An 18,634-nucleotide genomic window follows, 5' to 3' on the forward strand; every position below is an offset into this window, starting at 1 on the left:
TTGACCAATCCCGGACAATATAACCACGAGGTTTCCTCAGTACCTAAAACATCAATACAAGGCACGCCCACCAACACACACACACCAAGAGCACTGCAGAGCAGGGCAGGGCAGCGCCCCGGGCCCCTTTTAAGTGCTGCTGTTTGTAGTTTTTTTTTGTGTTTGCCGCCTCCTCCTCTTTCTCCTCCTCCTCCTCCTCCTCCTCCCCCTGGGCCGGCGCGGAGGGAGGTCGGGGGAGGCCCCTCGGGGCTCGGCAGCCCCACCAAGTCACACGCAGCCCCCCAGACCTCGGGTGTCACTTCCTGAAGGTGCTCTCGGGGATGCTCAGGGTGCGGCGCCGGAGTTTCCTGCCCGACCCCTCCTCCAGCAGGTAGGTGACGTCGATGGCTGCGAGAGAGAACGAGCTCAGGGTGAGAAAAAAGGAGGGGAAAGTGGGAATTGCTGCGCCGTCCTTAAGGTGGTGTGATAAGTAAAGGCACCGGTTTTATTCCAAGCAAATTAAAATAAACGGGGGGGTACTAACAAAAAGAACTATTTCTGTGTATTTACTAACTTACAGGCGTACTGTGGAGTCTGTAAGGTGAAGGGTCCTGAGGGGCACGTCCTGAACACAAGGTTCAAGGAGCAGCTCTCCTGTTTGTTCCCGGTTATTTTGAAGGGTGTTTCCAGCCACAGGGATATCCAATATCCAGATATATCCAAAGCACCCAAGAGGGAATTTAGCCCTGAGCCGTGGCTGGACCAGACAACCCCCAGAGATCCTCCCAGCCCCAATTATTCATCAGTCCAAGCCCGTCTGGCAGTGCCAGAACGTGGGAGAGACTGGACAGGGCTCATCCCAGGCTTTCAATTAAAAGCCAAGGAAAGGTCAAAAGAGACTTTCCAAATTGTCATCTTGGCATGTCTGTTGATTCCTCAGCTGTAAACACAGATTGAGGGGGGGATTTTGTCCACAGAAATGTTTTTAAAAAATATTACGCAAAAATATTATACAAAAATATTACACAAAGCAGTGTAAAGGGGTGAGAAATTTCACTGGGGTTTTAATTGGATTTCTGTTCCTAAGGCCCACTAGCAATAAATTAATTAAACAAAAAAAATAAATAAATAAATTTTGTTTAAATAAATAAATAATTAGACAATTTTAAAATAAATCACAATAATTTTATCAACGCAGCACCCAGCGAAGCAAACCCAGAGCTGAGCCTGAACTCTCACCGTTTTTCCCTGGGATTTTCTCTAAGAGGTTGAGCAGGATCTGGTTCAGCCTCTCCCTCTGGAGGTGCCTCCTCTCCTCGGGGCTGCAGAGCTGCCTCGTGTCCGAGGGGGTTTCCTCCCCCTTCTTCTCTGCCTCGCAGCCCTCGCTGGGCAGCGGCTCCTTGTCGGGCTCCTCGGGGCCGGGCAGCTCCCCTGGCACCTGCTCTGGGGCTCCCAACACCTCCTCCATGAGGGGCAGAGCATCCTCCTCTTGGTTTAAGTCCTTGATCTGTGGTTTTGAGCGATCTGATTTCCAGGATGACCTGGAGGAGGGAGGGGTTTGAGAGATTTTTTTCCAGATACTCCTCCAAGAGGCCAATTCCCTGCTCCGAGGGCAGGAACTCATCACTTCCCTCACCCCCCCTCCCCAGGTCCTACCCCACCAAAGGCAGCTGTGACAAACAAACGGCCTCTCAATTCCCTTTGGGAAGGTTTTCATCTCCAGAAGTTCGGCCCAGCCCTTAGTGGGGTTTTCCTGGAAGAGTCACGGCCCTTGAAGGGGGTTTTTAAAGCCCAGCACAACTGGGATCTGGGCTCCTCCATTTGGGAATCCATCTCCACACTCAGCTGCTTTTGCTGACTTTCAAATGGCTCCTGTTCTCTCCATGATGTTGCATTATTAAGGAACACTCCCCTAGTCTCTCTCCCTCCTCCCTTTCATCTCTCCGGAAGTTTAGAGAGCTTTAAATAATTGAAACTCCCGATTTCCACAAGCCCCGGGGGAAAACGGGCAGGAGGAGAGTGAACACAGCAAACAGGATCATCTCATCTCATCTTTTCTCACCAAACAATCTGGGAGGTGCCACTCACCTGCCTCCGTTTCTCTTGTAGTTGTCTGGCACGTAATGAGGCTGCAACAGCAATAAAGATCGTGGTTAATGCCAAACCAAAGCCACAGTGCTGGTCTGTCAGACACCCTGGAAATACCAGTGCAGGACAACCTGGGAATGCTGGTGTGTCTCACACATCAGACAGCTCCAAAGGAGAAGGAACAATCATGTCATTAAGGATAAATCAGAGATAAATCAGAGCCAGGCTTCTTTGATTTTTTTCCTACCTTCTAATTAAATTTCAAGCCGCAGCCCATCACGACACAAATCTCCAAAACCCTGTCCAGCCTTTCTAACAACAGGCCAGGGAGCTGAGAGAAGCCCCCCACTTACTGAGAAGTCTCTCTTGGGAGTGAGTTTCTTGGGGAAGTGGTCGAAGGCGTAGGGCTTGGTGCACACGGGGTAGCGGTTGCGGTGGATCTTGTAGAAGAGGTGAGCTGACTTATCCAGGCGGTAGTCACAGATGTACACATCCTGCTCCTTCACCCCCTTGGGCCTCCCTGGGGGGGTTCAGGACAGAGCAGACAGGGGAAAAAGCAGCCATCAGATTGAGGGGGGAAACACGTGGTTTTTGCCCCAGCCCAGCGCTGGAGTGTCGGGGTGTCCCTGCCTGCCCTCCTTCAGAGTCATGACAGGACACGCTGCTGGTGCAATTCAAGGGCAGAATCCACATACTCTGATCAAACAGCACCCAAAACTTCCCACAAAAACAATTATCAACTTTCTCTTCCCTGCCCCACCACAATTCCAGCAGTGCTGTCCCTTCTCAAAACAGGAATCCCTGTCCTGGGGTAAAGCCATGGTGTGTCCTGGGCTCCAGAACAAGCAAACATCCCCCAGAGCCTCTGGACAGCAGGATTGTTTCAGTGCATGTCGCTGGGATAAAGTGAATTTTGCCCCAGTAGCTGGTTCAGCTGTTTTTGGGGATGAGGATAATGTTGGTCGCACCCTGATGTTGGTGCTCAGTTCTCACCCTCAGCCCAGGCATTGGGTGGGGACTGAACTGGGCTTCCTGGGGCTTATTCATGGAATCATGGCATGGTTTGGGTTGGAAAGGACCTAAAGACCGTCCTGTTCCAACCCCTGCCACAGGCAGGGACACCTTCCACTGTCCCAGGCTGCTCCAAGCTCCACCCAACCTGCCCTTGGACACTCCCAGGGATCCAGGGGCAGCCACAGCTTCTCTGGGCAACCTGTGCCAGGGCCTGCCCACCCTCCCAGGGAAAGATTTCTTCCCTATATCTAACCTTAATTTCCCCTCATCTAACCTAAATTTCCCCTCTTTCAGTTTGAAGCCATTCCTCCTCGTCCTGCCACTCCAGTTCCTGATGGAGAGTCCCCCTCCACCTTCCCTTTAGCCACTTCAGCTACCAGATACCTCTCTCTGTAATCTCCCTTTCCTTCACTACTACTGCTATTATTATTATTATTATTACATTTTATTTCAAGCAACTATCCCCATCCCAACCCCTGGGGTTTTACCTTTTTCCACCCTCTCATCCCACCGTGGGGGTTGAACCCACGAAGGCCCCAAAACTCCCACAAACTCGCCCCGTGTTTTGCCACCCCCCTCACCTTTGCAGTAGGTGTAGAGGTCCAGCACGCAGCACGTGCCCACCACAGCCTCCAGGGGGATGATTTCGTAGAGGGGGACCCGGAACAGCTCGTTGTGGTAGAACTTGCGGGACGGGGAGTGGTGGGTTTCGTGCGGACGGAAATAGTGGTGGCCGAAGGCAAAACGCTCCTCCCTGGGGAAGGGGGGCAGAAAAAAGGGAGTGGGGGACAGAAATGAGCCCCTGGTATGCCCTGCTCCATTCTGAACTGTCTCTCTTGCACTTGAGCAGTGATTGTGGTGGGAAGTGGAGTCCCCATGGGTGTTCCACGTCACCCCTGCGGTCGTTCACGGGCGGGCAGGGCTTTGGTCACAGGAAAAGACGGTTCAGGATCTGCCCGTCCTTGTCATCCAGTGGGATCCTCTGTGTGCCACGGGAGGTGAGAGCAGCACGAGACAGACACCCCGTGGGGTTGCAGAGCAGCACGATCCCTTTGCTGGTTTGCACACAACAATTTCTGGGGCTCCCTTTGCCTTTTGTCTTGTTTCTCCTGTGTTTCCATTGAACACCCCACGGGCACAGCACTCTGTGGCTGGGACTGATTGTGCTGCTGTCACAGGCACTGAACCACCTCACAGCTGCCCCTGAGAACCCCCAGCCTGCTCCAACACTGAGGAAAGCCCAACAACCTCAGCCTCAAACCTCCGAGCTCCCACCTTTCCCACCCTGCAGCTGTGGAGCACAAGCAGAGACAAGGTGCTCACTCCTGCCTTTTTAAGACTTTTTTTTAAGACTTCCTTGGAAATCCCTGTGCCCTGGCAGGTTGGGGGGAACTCACTTCTCGTTCTTCCAGAGCTTCTCGATGCGGAAGATGTCGAGCTTGTCCCTGTTGATGTGGGACAGCAGCCGGTACGACTGGCGCACGGGGTGCCCGTCGGGGGTCCTGCGGCTGTCTCTCATCAGGTACACGCAGTCACCTGGCAGAGGGCACACAACACACACCTGTGAAGGGCTGGGCATGTTTGGCAGCTCCCCAGAAAACCAGAGGAGTAAATAAAGGTGCCGTCAGAACCAACACCAGAGGTCCCTCAGGTTGGATTATAAAGAACGAGGCAAACCCGCTGCAGAACCTGTGATGCTTTCTCACAACAGTTTTACAGAGGAAACACCCCTTAACTTTCCATGCCCAGACTGAAAACAACCTGTAAGGCATCAAAATCAGTGATGACAGGCCAAGGGGTACGGAACAAAGCCGGCTGGGATTAGGGAAACGTGCAGGAATTAGCGGTGGCTGCAATGTTTAAGGAATGAATCTTGGAGAGAGAAGATACTTAAAAGGGGAAGATCATTATTGAGAAAATAAATCCTGGCCCCAGAAGCCCTCAAGCCTTTGGTTATTCCAGCAGAATTCCAATGAGATGCAGAGCTCAGGGAAGGCAGAGAATGCAAGGAGGGCTGAACAAAATGGCACCGCTGGCAACTCAACAAGCCTTTGCCAAGTGCAACCCCTGAACTTCTCTTTATTAATTTTGTCCCCTGAGTGAATGAACTCTTTAATTTCTCTGCTCTGCTCTGTGAAATCTCAGAATGGCCTGGGCTGGAAAGGAGCTTAAAGACCATCTCACCCCACCCCCTGCCATGGGCAGAGACACCTTCCACTATCCCAGGTCGCTCAGAGCTCCATCCAACCTGGCCTTGGACACTTCCAGGGATTGGGAAGAAATTCCATCTCTTGTTATTTCCCTCACAATGAACAAAAACCTGGGAGGTCCTCTCCAGCACAAAAAAAAACAAACCCACGTGAGAAACCCAGTGGCTGAACTCTGGACAGGACAGTGCAGAGCAACCACCACCAAGGAGGACTGAATGAAACTCCAGAATCCTGCAAATGGGATAAAGAAGATGCTGTTCTTTGACTTTTTTTTAAATTTTTTTTAATTCTCCACTTTCCCTGAAGTCTCTTCTATTTCCCTCTAGCAAACATATCAGCTGGTTTTACTCATTCAAGAGCAGCTCCCTCATAATGATGAAGGCTTCTTTCTAACCTTGTGTGTGTCTGCAGGATGAATTAAAGAAGGACTTATCAGTGAACCGAATTATGTGGCTGTGGCAGCTGCCTGGGAGAGATTTGGGGCTTCAGAGCACCGTCCAGAGAGATTAAGCTGCAGGGAACACACAAAGCAACGAGCTGGGTGCTTTAATGACCATCCTGCACCAAAATACTGAAGGTCTAACAGCCTTCTTGGCCTTTACTCCTAAATGTTAACTACCAGCAGCTGGCTCAGCATCCTCCTCCCCTGGCCAGAGGAGTCTGCACTCGGGGCAATTAACATTTCTCCATCAAGAGCTTTCACTGTGTGGCACTCCCAGCATCGCTGAGAGAAGCTTCCAGTTGTGAAAACTCCAAGGGTTTTTTTGAGGGGGTGGTGGCAGAGATGCCAGCACGTACCTTGGCGGAGCAGCAGGTCGTCCCTCAGCAGGCAGATGTAATAAACACAGCCAGGCTGGGCATAGTGGGGGCGAGGGATCATGGGCACCTCCTGCACGGAAACACACACACACACAAAAAAAGGAGGGAGTAATCCTGAGCTGCCCAACGTCATCAGTCCCAAAATGGAGCTGAAAACACTTTTGGGAACGTGCAGAGAAGAAGCGACCCCTCACAGGACTAAGCTGAGGCAGCTGCGGTGAGTGAGACGTTTAAAAAGTGAGAAAAATCAAGAGAAATGTAAGAAAGCGAGAACCCAACATTTAGCAGCCCCGGTAAATGCAAAAGCAAGAGCTGCTTTAGTCTGTAAGTGTGTTAAGGAAGGAGGGCTTACCCTGTTCACAGCCCGAGGCTCACACTGCTCACACAGGTAGTGTTCCACGTCTGAGTTCACACCCATGCAGTCACAGTGCTGCCAGACCTGGGGAAACAGGCACAGCCCGGCTCAGCTGGGGACTCCTGGCACAGGCTGCGTGTACAAACTGCATTTTCTCATAAAAACATTAAGGGGGAGCACGGCAATGAGCTTGAGAAAGGAAAATCAAGACGTTCTTTGAACTATTTGACACCACATCAGAAGGCGGACAGGATCCCCTGGCAACTGCCTGTGTAAAGGCCCGAAATTGTTGAATTTAATTCCTCTCTCCCAAGGGCAGGAGCTGTGGCAGTTCCAGCTCCTCCACACAGAAATGCAAGTTGCATTTGCTGTGTGAAAAAACAGCATCTCCACTCTTTTGGAGAGGAAAGGAGGGGATGGAGAGGCAATTCATGCTACTGCATGGAAACTGCTGGTTATGAAGAAGAGGAAAAGAGATCAGATTCCATTTTGGGTCCCCCCTGCCTCACTATGCGCTTTTCACACTGGATCATCTTTGTAAAGGCCAAAACTGTTGAAATTCATTTCTCCCTCCCAAGGGCAGGAGCTGTGGCAGTTCCAGCTCCTCCACAGGGAAATGCAAGTCGCATTTCCTTTGAAAACAGAACTTCTCTTTTGGAGAGGAAATGAAGGGCTGGACAATTAACTAATGCCACTGAATACATGGAACCTGCTGGTTATGGAGAAGAGAAAAAGAGAGATTCCATTTTGGGTCCCCCCTGCCTCACCATGCACTTTTCACACTGGATCACGAGCCCTTCGTCCTTGTAAAGCCCCAAACTGTTGGAACTCATTTCTCCCTCCCAAGGGCAGGAGCTGTGGCACTTCCAGCTCCTCCACAGGGAAATGCAAGTCGCATTTCCTTTGAAAACAGAACTTCTCTTTTGGAGAGGAAATGAAGGGTTGGAGAATGAACTAATGCTACTGACTACATGGAAACTGCTGGTTATGGAGAAAACGACAGCAGATTCCATTTTGGGTCCTCACCATGCACTTCTCGCACTGGATCATGAGCCCCTCGTCCTTGTAGAGGCCGCAGATGCAGCGGATGACGTCCTCGTCCTTCTCGTGCCCGTTGTCCTTGTCGCACACCGAGGTCTCGCTGCTGTCGGCCTCGCTGGCCGTCTCGCCCACGATCTCGTCGATCTGCGCGGCCGCCTCGTGCCGGGCGCTGTAGTAGGCCTTGCGCAGCCGGCACACGTCGCGGCCCGTGGGGGATTTCCTGCCGTAGTATTTCTGAGGGGATGGGGGGGGTTAAAAACACGCGAGAAGGGTGTGGTTTCCCTCAGGCCTGCGCCCCCCTTAGATGGGAGGGTTCTGCCCTCAGTGCACCCCGAGCAGCAGGGGAGGTGCTGTGGGGTCTAAGGTTGGGCTCGGTGAGCTCAGGGGGTCTTTTCTGACCTCTCCAGAAAGTCCACGTGGGTGGAGAAGGGGTTGAGAAGGACTTGGGGGGTGGTGGGTGACCAAAAAGTCAGCTTTTTGTGCCACCCCTGTGTGCTCACAACCCAGAAACCGAGGGGAGCCTGGGCTGCCTCCAAGGCAGGTCCAGGGAGGGGATTCTGCCCCTCTGCTCTGGTGAGACCCCAACTGAAATACTGAGTCCAGTTCTGGACCCCAACATCAGAAGGACATGGAACTGCTGGAGCAAGCCCAGGGGAACCCATGAAGTTGATAAGGGGGACTGGAGCCACTCCCCTGTGGAGACAGGCTGGGAGAGCAGGAGAGGGATGTTCATCAGGAACTGGGGTGACAGGACAAGGGGAATGGCTTCACAGTGACAGAGATGAAATTTAGGTTGGACATATGAGAGAAATCCTTGTCTGGGAGGGTGGGGAGGCCCTGGCTCAGGTTGCCCAGAGAAGCTGTGGCTGCCCCTGGATCCCTGGAAGTGTCCAAGGCCAGGTTGGACGGGGCTTGGAGCAGCCTGGGACAGTGGAAGGTGTCCCTGCCCAGGGCAGAGGGGTGGGACTGGATGGGTTTTAAGGTCCCTTCCAGCCCAAACCACTCCACGATTCTGTCATTCTGTGACATCTGACACTGAAGAACAAGGGGCTGCTTCCAAAAGGAACTGGAATTTGTTCAGGAGAGCTATTCATGCATATCCTTGACCTTCTCTCTGCCTGAACTAAGGCAGGCAAGGAGCACATCAGCTGCTCTCGGGGGCTCCACAGGAAAAGATCAGCACAAGCTTTTCCTCCTCCAAGGTATTTTTCTCCCTTGGCTACTGCAAGTCAGCAAGAGCACTAGAGGAGGGAGCCTCACCTCTGCATTCCTGAACACCTTCAGCATGTCCCCATCAAAAGCTTCCACAGTTTTGTAGTAGCCAGTCAGGATCTGCTTCTCAATGGTGGCGAGGTCCAAGGGGTCAGAGATCTTCTCGTAATAGTCTGCGTTTCTGCAGGGGGGGGGATGTTGGCACAACGTCACGTTCATTAGCGATTCCAGCTGTGCAAATCCACCAGGGGGATGCTCGGGGATGTTCTGGGAAGGCAGCACTTACTTTTTCTTCGGGGGCAGGTTCAGGAGAGGAGCTGCAAGCGCCTGCCTGGAGGAATCTGCAAAGAGGGACACACAGCTTAGGGACATTCCCGGAGTAAAACTTCGAAAAGACAAGTAACTAACGCTCAATCTGGGTTAAAAAAAAAAGGCTTTTCTGCTAACTGAGCAACGGGAAATGAAAATGCTTCTGCATTCCTAGCTGCAATCAGACTGCAGGTATCAAAATTAAGGACTCTGTCCTTGCAACTCCGAAATTTTGAAAAATCAGTTTTAAAGGACAGTTTTAAAGCACAGCAACATCTGCAGGTTCTGATGGGGGGTTGAGGATAAAGCAAAGTGATTATAGGTAAGGGGGGGAAAATAAAAAAAAGGGTTCTTTATCATCCCATCTTTTTCTGGTATTTTTAATTCTGAGAGTAGAGTCCATTGTTCCAGAGGCCGAAAACATCCCCACGGAGATTTTTTTTTTTTTTTTTTTTTTAAGGAGTGCCAGGTTCCCACCTTTGTAGGATATGATGCTGTCACATATTTCCTTGAAGATCTGTGCCAGGCGGGCAGCACGAGCCACCTCGATGTTCTCCTCGGCCGCCGCCAAGCGCCGCGTCCGCACCGAGCGGGACGTCTGCAGGGCTGAGAACTGGGTCATGAACACGTCTGGGGGAGGGCAGAAAAGAGTCACCTCTAAATAGAAAACCCACCAGGGATCAAATTACAGCATTTCCCCCCCCCTCTGTGAGTATTAAAATTAATGTGTAACAGCACAAGGTTTCGGCTGCCATTCCCAAGTCGGCTCTCGCTGCTCAGCGCTCAACTAAATTTCAGTTTTAATCAGTTTAATCAGCTGGTTATTGGAAGGTTTTATGCTGCTGGAGCAAATAAAACATGTCATTGAGTTCACCCCAAACACTCACTGCCCACATTTTCCTGCACCTGACAGTGGGGGGCCAAATCCTGCCAGTCTGTGAGGGTGATGGTCCCACCAACGGGGCTGGTTTTGGAGCAGGGTTGATTTTTCCCTGATAGTTGATATCTGTCCCACTCCCACAAGTGACTGCACGCCAGAAAGCTCTAAAATTACGAGGATAGATGACAATTTTCAAAGTCAGCACAACTGTTTCTGGTCTAGGGATACAGAGAGCAGGAAACAGCCCTTCTCTGTCAGGGTCCAGCCATGGATGGTCGAGGAATCACAGTTATGGAATGGCCTGGGTTGGAAGGGGTCCTAAAGATCCTCCTGTTCCACCCCCTGCCATGGGCAGGGACACCTTCCACTAGCCCAGGTTGCTCCAAACCCCTGGCCTTGGATACTCCCAGGGATGGGGCAGCCACAGCTTCTCTGTGCCAGGGCCTCCCCACCTTCACAGGGAAGGATTTCTCCCTCATATCACAAAATTATATCCCGGAACCATTTAGAAAAGACCCCCTTTGACCGACCACCAACCTTGTCACCTAGGCCATGGCACAACATTAAATACCACGCTCTGACAACCCCCTCCTGACCAAACACCAGCTGTGACACCTTCTACCAGCATCGAGGAGACTTTTCACCCGAGCAGCATTCCCTGACTGTCTTACCACAGGAGCACGGACCTTGCAGCAGTGACTCTACACCGGATTTACAGAGAGATCAACCCACGGGATCAACACAACCCCGTGTTCCCAAGGCAGCCCCCGAGGAGCCCGCGCGGCCTCACCGGATTTGATGTTGCCGTCGTCGCGGCAGATCCCGTTCCAGCGGGTGTAGAGGGACGTGCTGTGCATGTTGTCGCTGACGTGCTTCACCTCCTCCTGCTTCTGCCGGATCTTCTCCCAGTTCCGGACCAGAAACACGTGGTGCTTCAGCACAAAGTTCCTGCGGGAGTTACAAAAGGGATTCAAGGAACGATTTTTACTGGAAAAAAAGGAATTCCTTAACGTGGGGGAGGAGCTGGGGGTTCAGAGGTGCACTCTGTGCCTTCTCTCCTCAGTGGGGAGGAACTCCAGCCTGGCTGGGTAAAGGGGAACTCAGAGCTGCATCCTCAGGCACTTTGTGATGCATCAGTGTTTGCCCAACACCCCATTTCTGAGCCCAGTCCCCCCCTAAACCTTCCCTTACCTCTCCCTGTTGGACATGGGCTTCATCTGCAGCTGAGGGGTCAGCCTGGTCGGGGCGTTCACACTTTCACTGGGTTCCTCAGGGATGTGGCCCCTCTGGAAAACAGATGGTTCTGATAGACAGGAAAAACCCGTGCCAAGAGCCCAGCAAAGCACTCAAAGCAGTCCCCGAGACAGAGCCTGCAGGATTGCCCTACTGCATGTACAAACACACCAGCTTTTGGTCTGATTTCCCATCAACCTCCACCCACCCAAACTCTGCCTTTAACACTTACCCTCTTCTTCAATTTGTGCTTTGACTTCCTCTTCTCTTTCGACCGCCCAGGCCTCCTGTGGGTGCTCACAGGCTGGTTGCTTTTGCTTGACAGTCCATTCATGCGTTGACTTTTGCCCCCAATTATCCCTCTGCATTTGTCAAAGCCACATTTGCACAGTTGCTTTGGGGAGGGGAAGGAAAAAAAAAAAAATTAAATAACCCCCCCAAACATTTCGATTCTCCCTCAATATTCCAAATACAACACGAGGGGTTTTGTTAATCGACCTTCAGCTTTACAGAGCTGCTGGTCCTCGGGGAGATTTTTTTTAATTATTTTTATTTTAAGGCCTCCCAGTGGGATCTTTACCTGCTTTTCCACGTTAAAGGAGTGGAAGTTGTAGTCGTAGGTCAGCTCAGTCCCAGCAGGCATGTCCTTGAGTGCATAGAGCCCGATCCTATAAACGCCGTTCACGGACCTGCAGGGGAAACACCACCAAACGGGCCCAATAATTACAATAAAATCCTCTCTGCCCACACAGGGGGAGTGTTAGATCTGTTACAGTGAACTCTGAAGGCCGAAAAGTGAACACAACATTTACAAAGGGGAGGAAGTTGTGCTTCAGGAGGAGCTACAAACTGTCCTGGCCGTCACGAGAAATCAACTTGTCCACTGCCAGCACTCAGGCCCCCTCCTGGACTGAAATCTTACACTGGGCATCAAACTCATCTCAGAATCACAGAATCACAGAAAGGTTTGGGTTGGGAGGGACTTTAAAGCCCATCCAGTTCCACTATCCCAAGTTGCTCCAAGCCCTGTCCACCCTGGCCTTGGACACTCCCAGGGATCCAGGGGCAGCCACAGCTTCTCTGCCCAACCTGTGCCAGGGCCTGCCCACCCTCCCAGGGAGGAATTCCTTCCCAATATCCCATCCAACCCTGCCCTCTGTCAATTTGAAGCCATTCCCCCTTGTCCTGGCACTTCAGGCCCTTGTCAGCAGTCTCTCTCCACCTTTCCTGTAGCTCCTGCAGGCACTGGAAGGCCACAATCAGGTCACCCCAAAGCTCCTCTTCTCCAGGCAGAACAATCCCAACTCTCCCAGCCTTTCCTCCATCCCTCTGATCCCCTTGGTGGCCCCCTCTGGACCTGCTCCAACAGCTCCATGTCCTTCCTGAGCTGGGACCCCAGAGCTGAGTCCCCTCCCAAATCTTTCATTCATTTCGTGTTGGGATTTTCAAAATTTAGAACTTGATTACTAGTGCTTAAATCCACCAGAATTATCTGGGAAACACGAGCTACTCTGCTGCACTGTCCCCACAGCGATTCCTGTTACCACCATCTGCCACTTCCCTGTAAATCATTCACTACAAATCCCTCAGCAGTTATTTCCTCCTTGTCTGGCCCCTGCATTTCACGCTGCGGCGTTGATAACCTGCGCACAGAAGAGAGAATGCCACTGCACCCGTGGCTGGTGCGGCACAGGGTGGGCTGCAATCACACTTTATCTCCCTCTTTTGCCTGCTCTAAATAAATACCTGAACTGCCACACTCAGAGGAGTTCACAGTGCTAGCTGGGCCTCGACATCTGCAGCGTGGGACAACCCTGGCAAAAAAAAAAAAAACAAACCTCCCCCCTGCTTGCAAAACCACTCGCACACAACGAGCCCTGGGGATCTCTGACACCTTTCCCCTGCCCTGTTTCCAGCTCAGAGCACCCCCCTCAGCTGCTCTGCCCGTCTCAGCCAGCCCTCCCGCCCTCTCACCACTTCTGCATCTCGCAGTTGGGGTTGCAGCTGTGGTTGATGAAGCGCGCCTCGTTGCCCATGCGGTAGCTGTCGATGACCATCCCGCTGTCCAGGTTCAGGCAGTAGTGGTCGCTGTGGTTGTGGTACTGCTCGATCATCCGGTTCCTGCCGACACACAGAGAGCCCCCCCCATCCCGTCACTCTGCCCGCCCCCACCCGCGGCCCAACGGGCGGTGACGCGGCCAGAGCACCCTCAGGAGTTCTCAGAGAGGGTTTGGAAGGAGAAAAGCGACGGTAAACGGTTTATGTTTTTGGTTTTTTTTCCCTCGAGAGGGAGGAAAGCCATGATTGTACCTATTTTTTTAATAAGTCAAGGCCACTGACAGAGGTTGGGTTAGAATTTAGAAAGCTACTCTTCTGGAACGCTCCCCTTTTGGGTTCTGCAGGTTATGTGTGTAAACATTTCGTGGTGATAACCTGCGTGTGGAAGAGAAAATGCAAGTATACACTCTTTGGGGTGTCTGTGTATGCACGTGGACAATGACCAGCTGCTTCCTGGGGGCTGGGCAGTTCCTGGAATCACATCCACGGATCACAAGGGCACAGTGACAGGAGTCAGTGCTAGTGGGTATCTCTGTATGAGGAGGCTGCAGCTGCCTTCTGGTGGAGCTCTGAGAGCAGCAGGTCCCTCCAACCTCAAATATCCCACGATGCTACGGAGTGAACAAGACAATCTCTTTCTTTCACTGGTTGTTAATGCTCCCACTTGGTTTTTTTCTTTTAACTTCACCCCCATCTACAAAAGTCCCTTCCAGCCCCACAGTTCTACCTGGCACAGTTCTCATTTCGGGTTCACAGTCACTCGTGGCATTTCACATTTACGGGGCAGATGAGGCACACGATTCACTCCAAACACTGACCACTCCTCTCCACTGGACTGAGAAAAACTTGATTGATCTGAAAATGGGAATTCTAAGCCTCCCTCCTGGCTGTGACCAGAACAGGATTCCTTATCCTCCCCTTTGCTGCTGTCTAAGGATATCCCACCCGCGACCAAACCCATTTATCGACCCCTTCCCACCCTAAAAGCAGCAAAATAAATATTTCTACCTGAATTCCTGCTCACTAACAACTTCTCCCAGATATTCAATGATAAACTGTCCCGCTTTCAGGGGCTCTTTGGTGCGGATGCCCCATCCTTTCTCCTCGGCCCGGAACCTCTCCAGGCACTGCACCCACTCGTGCCTCTGGATCCGCTGGTTACAGCACTGCTCCCCACAGGGGCAGGTGTTGGGGGAGCACTCTGCAAAGATCATCCTGCAACACACAACAGGGGAGGGGGAGAGCACGCTGAGAGCTGGGAAAGACATCAAGGAGGCAACAGCAGATGAAACGCCGAAGCAAAAGGCGCTGGGGAACCAAAAGGCTTTTTTTGTTTTCGAGGGGTTTTGGGGTTCCCGGCCTGGCTCTTGCTGATGTTCACAGGGCAAAGTGGAGCTTTTAATGGGGTCTTCCTCTGGGGAAGGGGAAGGGATTGTTAAATTGTTAATTTTAATTTCTCTGGCAGTGCTGAGGAATCCCCTGGAGCAGAGAGCTCAGTCTGGGGGGGTGTGAGTGGAACCCTGAGACGCTCACACTGGGAATTTTCCCTCCCAGCAGCAGCAGGAAGGAGCCTGAGCCCCTGTGACGGTGCCTCTCCTGCTGGGGTTTGCATCCAGCACTACTCTTTTGCTAAGAGACGATGTGAAATAACCCCTGGAAGCCGTTCTGACCTGTTCAGACAATCCTCCACACAGCCCTTGCCGCTGTCATCCTCTGGTTTCTTACAGTTGCAGGTGGTGGCCTCGTAGCCAGAGAGAGGTTTGACGTCCACGTAGACATCTGGAGGAGAAAAGAGAAAGGAAACAAACCCAAACAGGGGAAAGGATTCTTCCCCAGGTGAAAAACCCAGAACTGCTTATCTACCGTGTTTTTCATTCCAACGAAATAAAGCAGTAAAAATGCAGGTGGAAGTGCCTTTGGCAGGACAAAGAGCAGGACAGAAAGGAGGGGGTTGTCACGTGAAAATCCCACAATTACCAGTTTAGGAATAAGATCTTACTTACTAGAACGGATTTTTTTGTAAAGTGGGACATCTGGCTTTTTATACAACTGAAAGGAAGAGAAAGGAAATTTTAATACATTGCATAAGTGCATCTGTTATTCAAAAGGATCAGGGAAATGATGTTCTGTACGTAGGGAACAGTTCTGTAATCATTCCTAGAAATCTGCGTTCTCCTCCCTAGGCTCAGACTGCATTAGCAAATAGGTCACCAAGAGGATGTGAATAAGCAGAACTCGGGTTTAATGAGGCAGTGGAGCAGTTTGTCCACCCCATGGCTTGTTCTGTGTGCCCTGTCCCAAGGGCAGGCCCCTCTGGACAGGGCTGGAGATTATTTAAACCCACTCTGGGGAAAGTGGAGCTTTGGTGGAGCTTTCCCCACGTGCCAACAGCCTGAGAAAGCGAAAAAGAAAAATCAAGGTGCTCATCAAAGCTTATCAAAGTGATCTCAAGGGTCTTTTTCTCGTCTAAGGGATTCTCTGAACACTCTGAGCACAGGTGGGAGAAATGCAGATTCATCTCCCCATCGGAGGAACTTCCTCTGCAGATGGAGGTGGCAGGAGGGAAAAGGGAAGCTTACACCACAGTTGATGATTTCATACGTGTTCCAGCCTTTCAAACAGGCTCTGAGGGATAATTTCCAATTATTCCCTGTTTCACCCACATTTCCTGCACCAAGAGTGACACACAGGCACAACCCAGACCCCTGCACAGAGAAAACTCCTCTGCAGGGGCCTCTGACATTCCAGGGAGAGATGGAAAATGTCAGGGAAGCAGATTCCATGTATTTATTATTTATGGAATACGGAGCAGATGAGACAGGCAGATGCAACTCATCGTCCATATGCCACAAGAAAAGTGTCCTCAGCTGAAGTGTCCCCAACCCTCTCGACTCGAGGATCAGATTCCAGGGGCCACAGTACCTGGGAATTTGTCCTGCTCATTTACACGCTCGAGTTACACATTCTTGCCACAGAGCCAGGGGACAGATTCCCCCAGCAGCCCCAAATACTGTGGTGGAAACTTCTAAGGGGGAAAAAAAAAAAAACCAACAAAAACCCCAACCCCTCCTATCTTTAGGCTCGCATGTATTTAAAGCTCTTTTTTTAAAAAAAGAGAACGAGCCTGTTCGACAGTTTCTCCTCTTCCCCTCGGCACGAAAAAAAAAAATTTCAGCTTTGCAAGTGAAAAATAAATTCCACTCTGCTGGGAACCCGTCCAAGAAAAACAAGGCCCGAGATTTGTCCGTGCTGCTGCTGGCAGCACATCCCGATGATGATTCTCCCGAGGCCCCCGTCTGCAACCGGCACAGAGCGGCGCCAAAATAAGAGCCTGCAGCCCAAATTCCCGACTCCTGCCAGGCAGAAACTCCCGGGATCGCTATTTTGCAAGAGCTGGGATAATGGGAATTATCCCCACCGAACACATATGCAAATCCTTTCTCTCTCCTCCAGGAGATGTTCCCCCAGCAGGCAGGATGTGCAAACACAGCTCTCGTGCGCTGCTGATTCCCTTTCTAAGGTTCCTGATGGCAATCTTGGCAGCCCTGAAGCTTTTTATCTCCTACCTGGTTGTGTTTCCACTGCCAGAGGATGTCGTAAGGCAGCTGGAAGTCGATTCTCTTTTGTCTGAGGTACTTCCCTGGAACAGAAAGGTTGGTGAGTGGCACACGCTCGTCCCCACGTGTCCCCCGAGAGCGGCTCCGGGCACCTCGCCAGGGGCTGACAGGGCCTCTGAGCTCTGGAAGGGAGAGAGGGGAGCAGAAGCCTCCCAGAACATTCTGTCTGTCAGGGCAGGGCCAGGGAAGAGGCTCCAGGAGGTTGTGGCTGTGCTCTGCTCTCCTGCCCCTGGGCAGGGGGGACCTGCCATGGACGGGCAGGGGAGGGGTTGGCTCAGATTTGATTTGGGCAGGGACAGCAGCACTGAGAGGAGTGACCACAACACCTGAGAGAACTGACCACAACACCTGAGAGAACTGACCACAACACCTGAGAGGAGTGACCACAACACCTGACCCAACTGACCACAACACCTGAGAGGAGTGACCACAACACCTGACCCAACTGACCACAACACCTGAGAGGAGTGACCACAGCACCTGAAACAACTGACCACAGCCCTGAGCAGGGACACCACCACCTGAGAGGAGTGACCACAGCCCTGAGAGGAGTGACCACAACACCTGGCACAACTGACCACAGTCCTGAGAGGAGTGACCACAACACCAGACACAACTGACCACAACACCTGAGAGGAGTGACCACAACACCTGAAACAACTGACCACAACCCTGAGCAGGGACAACACCACCTGAGAGGAGTGACCACAACCCTGAGCAGGGACCACAACACCTGAGAGAACTGACCACAACACCTGAGAGGAGTGACCACAACACCCGACACAACTGACCACAGCCCTGGGAAGTGACACCACCTGACCCAACTGACCACAGCCCTGCACCTTCTCCATGGGACACCTCCAAGCTTCTCCTGAACCCTCCTGGGCACATCCCAAAGCTTCAGCCCAGGACAGAACCTGCTGCCCTGCCCCAGCAAGATGGTAAATCCCCACAGTGCACTCAAAGAAATCAAACCAGTTTTAAAAATAGCCTCCCAGCCTGCTCCTGTGACCTTTACCAGCAGAGATTTAAGAATGAATTCAGACTTGGCAAACACGTTCCCGAATGTTTTGGAAAGGCTTCAAGATGCTCTGTATTTTCAGCAATAACTGAAACTGTTTCAGGCAGAAACTGGTGCTTTCACTGCAGATTCTGGCTGTGCTCTGACATTCCCTGTCACCCCAAAAAGGACACTGACCCATGACATCACTCGTACCAGACCCCAGGGCCGACACTGGTGAGTTCCAGCCAAGATTAAACATCCTCTGCTCGCTTTGCTGGAATCCTGTGTCCCAAAACTGCAGTGAGCAGGATGAGGTGTCGCTCCCAGGTCTCATTTTCCCAGCTTCCCTCACTCTTTAACAAGTGCCTTTATGTTCCATGTAAATTCACACGCACTCCCCTCTCCACTGGAAAATCAAAATGGTAATGTTTTCCTTACAATTCACCCCTCAACTACTCTTCATTTTCAATGCCTTATTCATCCCTAGCAGGTTCCAGGAAAGAGCTAAATCTGCTGGGAATTTGCTTTCACTCCTGTGACCTCAGCAGCCCAAACAAAGGGCTCTTTCAGGTGCCCTGGCAGCGAGCCTGGAGCAGGGGAAGGTCCCTTTTCTCCTCCCCCCACTCCCTCAAGTGCAGTGCCCTGGCAGAGTCCCAAACGTGGTCAGTGCTCTGGGGTTAAAGCATCCCCAGTGGCCAGGATGGAGCCAGGGGAGCAGCTCAGCTCCAGGGGTTGGGAATCTGAGCGTCCTGGAAGATGCCTCGGCCGCGGGAAGCTTTGATGATCCTCCCTCTTCAAACAGGAACTCGACAAGAG

The 18,634-nt window shown here is 51.9% G+C and overlaps 1 protein-coding gene across 1 annotated transcript in view; it reads right to left on the minus strand.

Moving 5' to 3' along the window:
• Nucleotides 1–201: 201 nt before the first annotated feature.
• Nucleotides 202–18,634, minus strand: part of ASH1L (ASH1 like histone lysine methyltransferase) — a 48,900-nt gene continuing 30,467 nt past the window's right edge. Inside the window, exons 7-27 of the mRNA XM_027906466.1 lie at nt 16,765–17,028; nt 15,202–15,247; nt 14,869–14,977; nt 14,207–14,413; nt 13,115–13,261; nt 11,721–11,829; nt 11,373–11,534; nt 11,099–11,193; nt 10,698–10,855; nt 9,505–9,657; nt 9,005–9,059; nt 8,767–8,899; nt 7,492–7,740; nt 6,463–6,549; nt 6,090–6,180; nt 4,479–4,617; nt 3,663–3,835; nt 2,421–2,587; nt 2,068–2,108; nt 1,219–1,520; nt 202–387 (exon numbers count right to left, since the gene is read on the minus strand). Coding sequence (XP_027762267.1) covers nt 296–387; nt 1,219–1,520; nt 2,068–2,108; nt 2,421–2,587; nt 3,663–3,835; nt 4,479–4,617; nt 6,090–6,180; nt 6,463–6,549; nt 7,492–7,740; nt 8,767–8,899; nt 9,005–9,059; nt 9,505–9,657; nt 10,698–10,855; nt 11,099–11,193; nt 11,373–11,534; nt 11,721–11,829; nt 13,115–13,261; nt 14,207–14,413; nt 14,869–14,977; nt 15,202–15,247; nt 16,765–17,028 — 2,979 coding nt within the window. The 3' untranslated portion in view covers nt 202–295. The remainder of the gene's footprint in view (nt 388–1,218; nt 1,521–2,067; nt 2,109–2,420; nt 2,588–3,662; nt 3,836–4,478; nt 4,618–6,089; nt 6,181–6,462; nt 6,550–7,491; nt 7,741–8,766; nt 8,900–9,004; nt 9,060–9,504; nt 9,658–10,697; nt 10,856–11,098; nt 11,194–11,372; nt 11,535–11,720; nt 11,830–13,114; nt 13,262–14,206; nt 14,414–14,868; nt 14,978–15,201; nt 15,248–16,764; nt 17,029–18,634) is intronic.

Source organism: Empidonax traillii, unplaced genomic scaffold, assembly GCF_003031625.1.
Source record: "Empidonax traillii isolate 1590-97213 ecotype Southwest subspecies unplaced genomic scaffold, ASM303162v1 scaffold1298:size161147, whole genome shotgun sequence".
Lineage (NCBI taxonomy): Eukaryota > Metazoa > Chordata > Aves > Passeriformes > Tyrannidae > Empidonax > Empidonax traillii.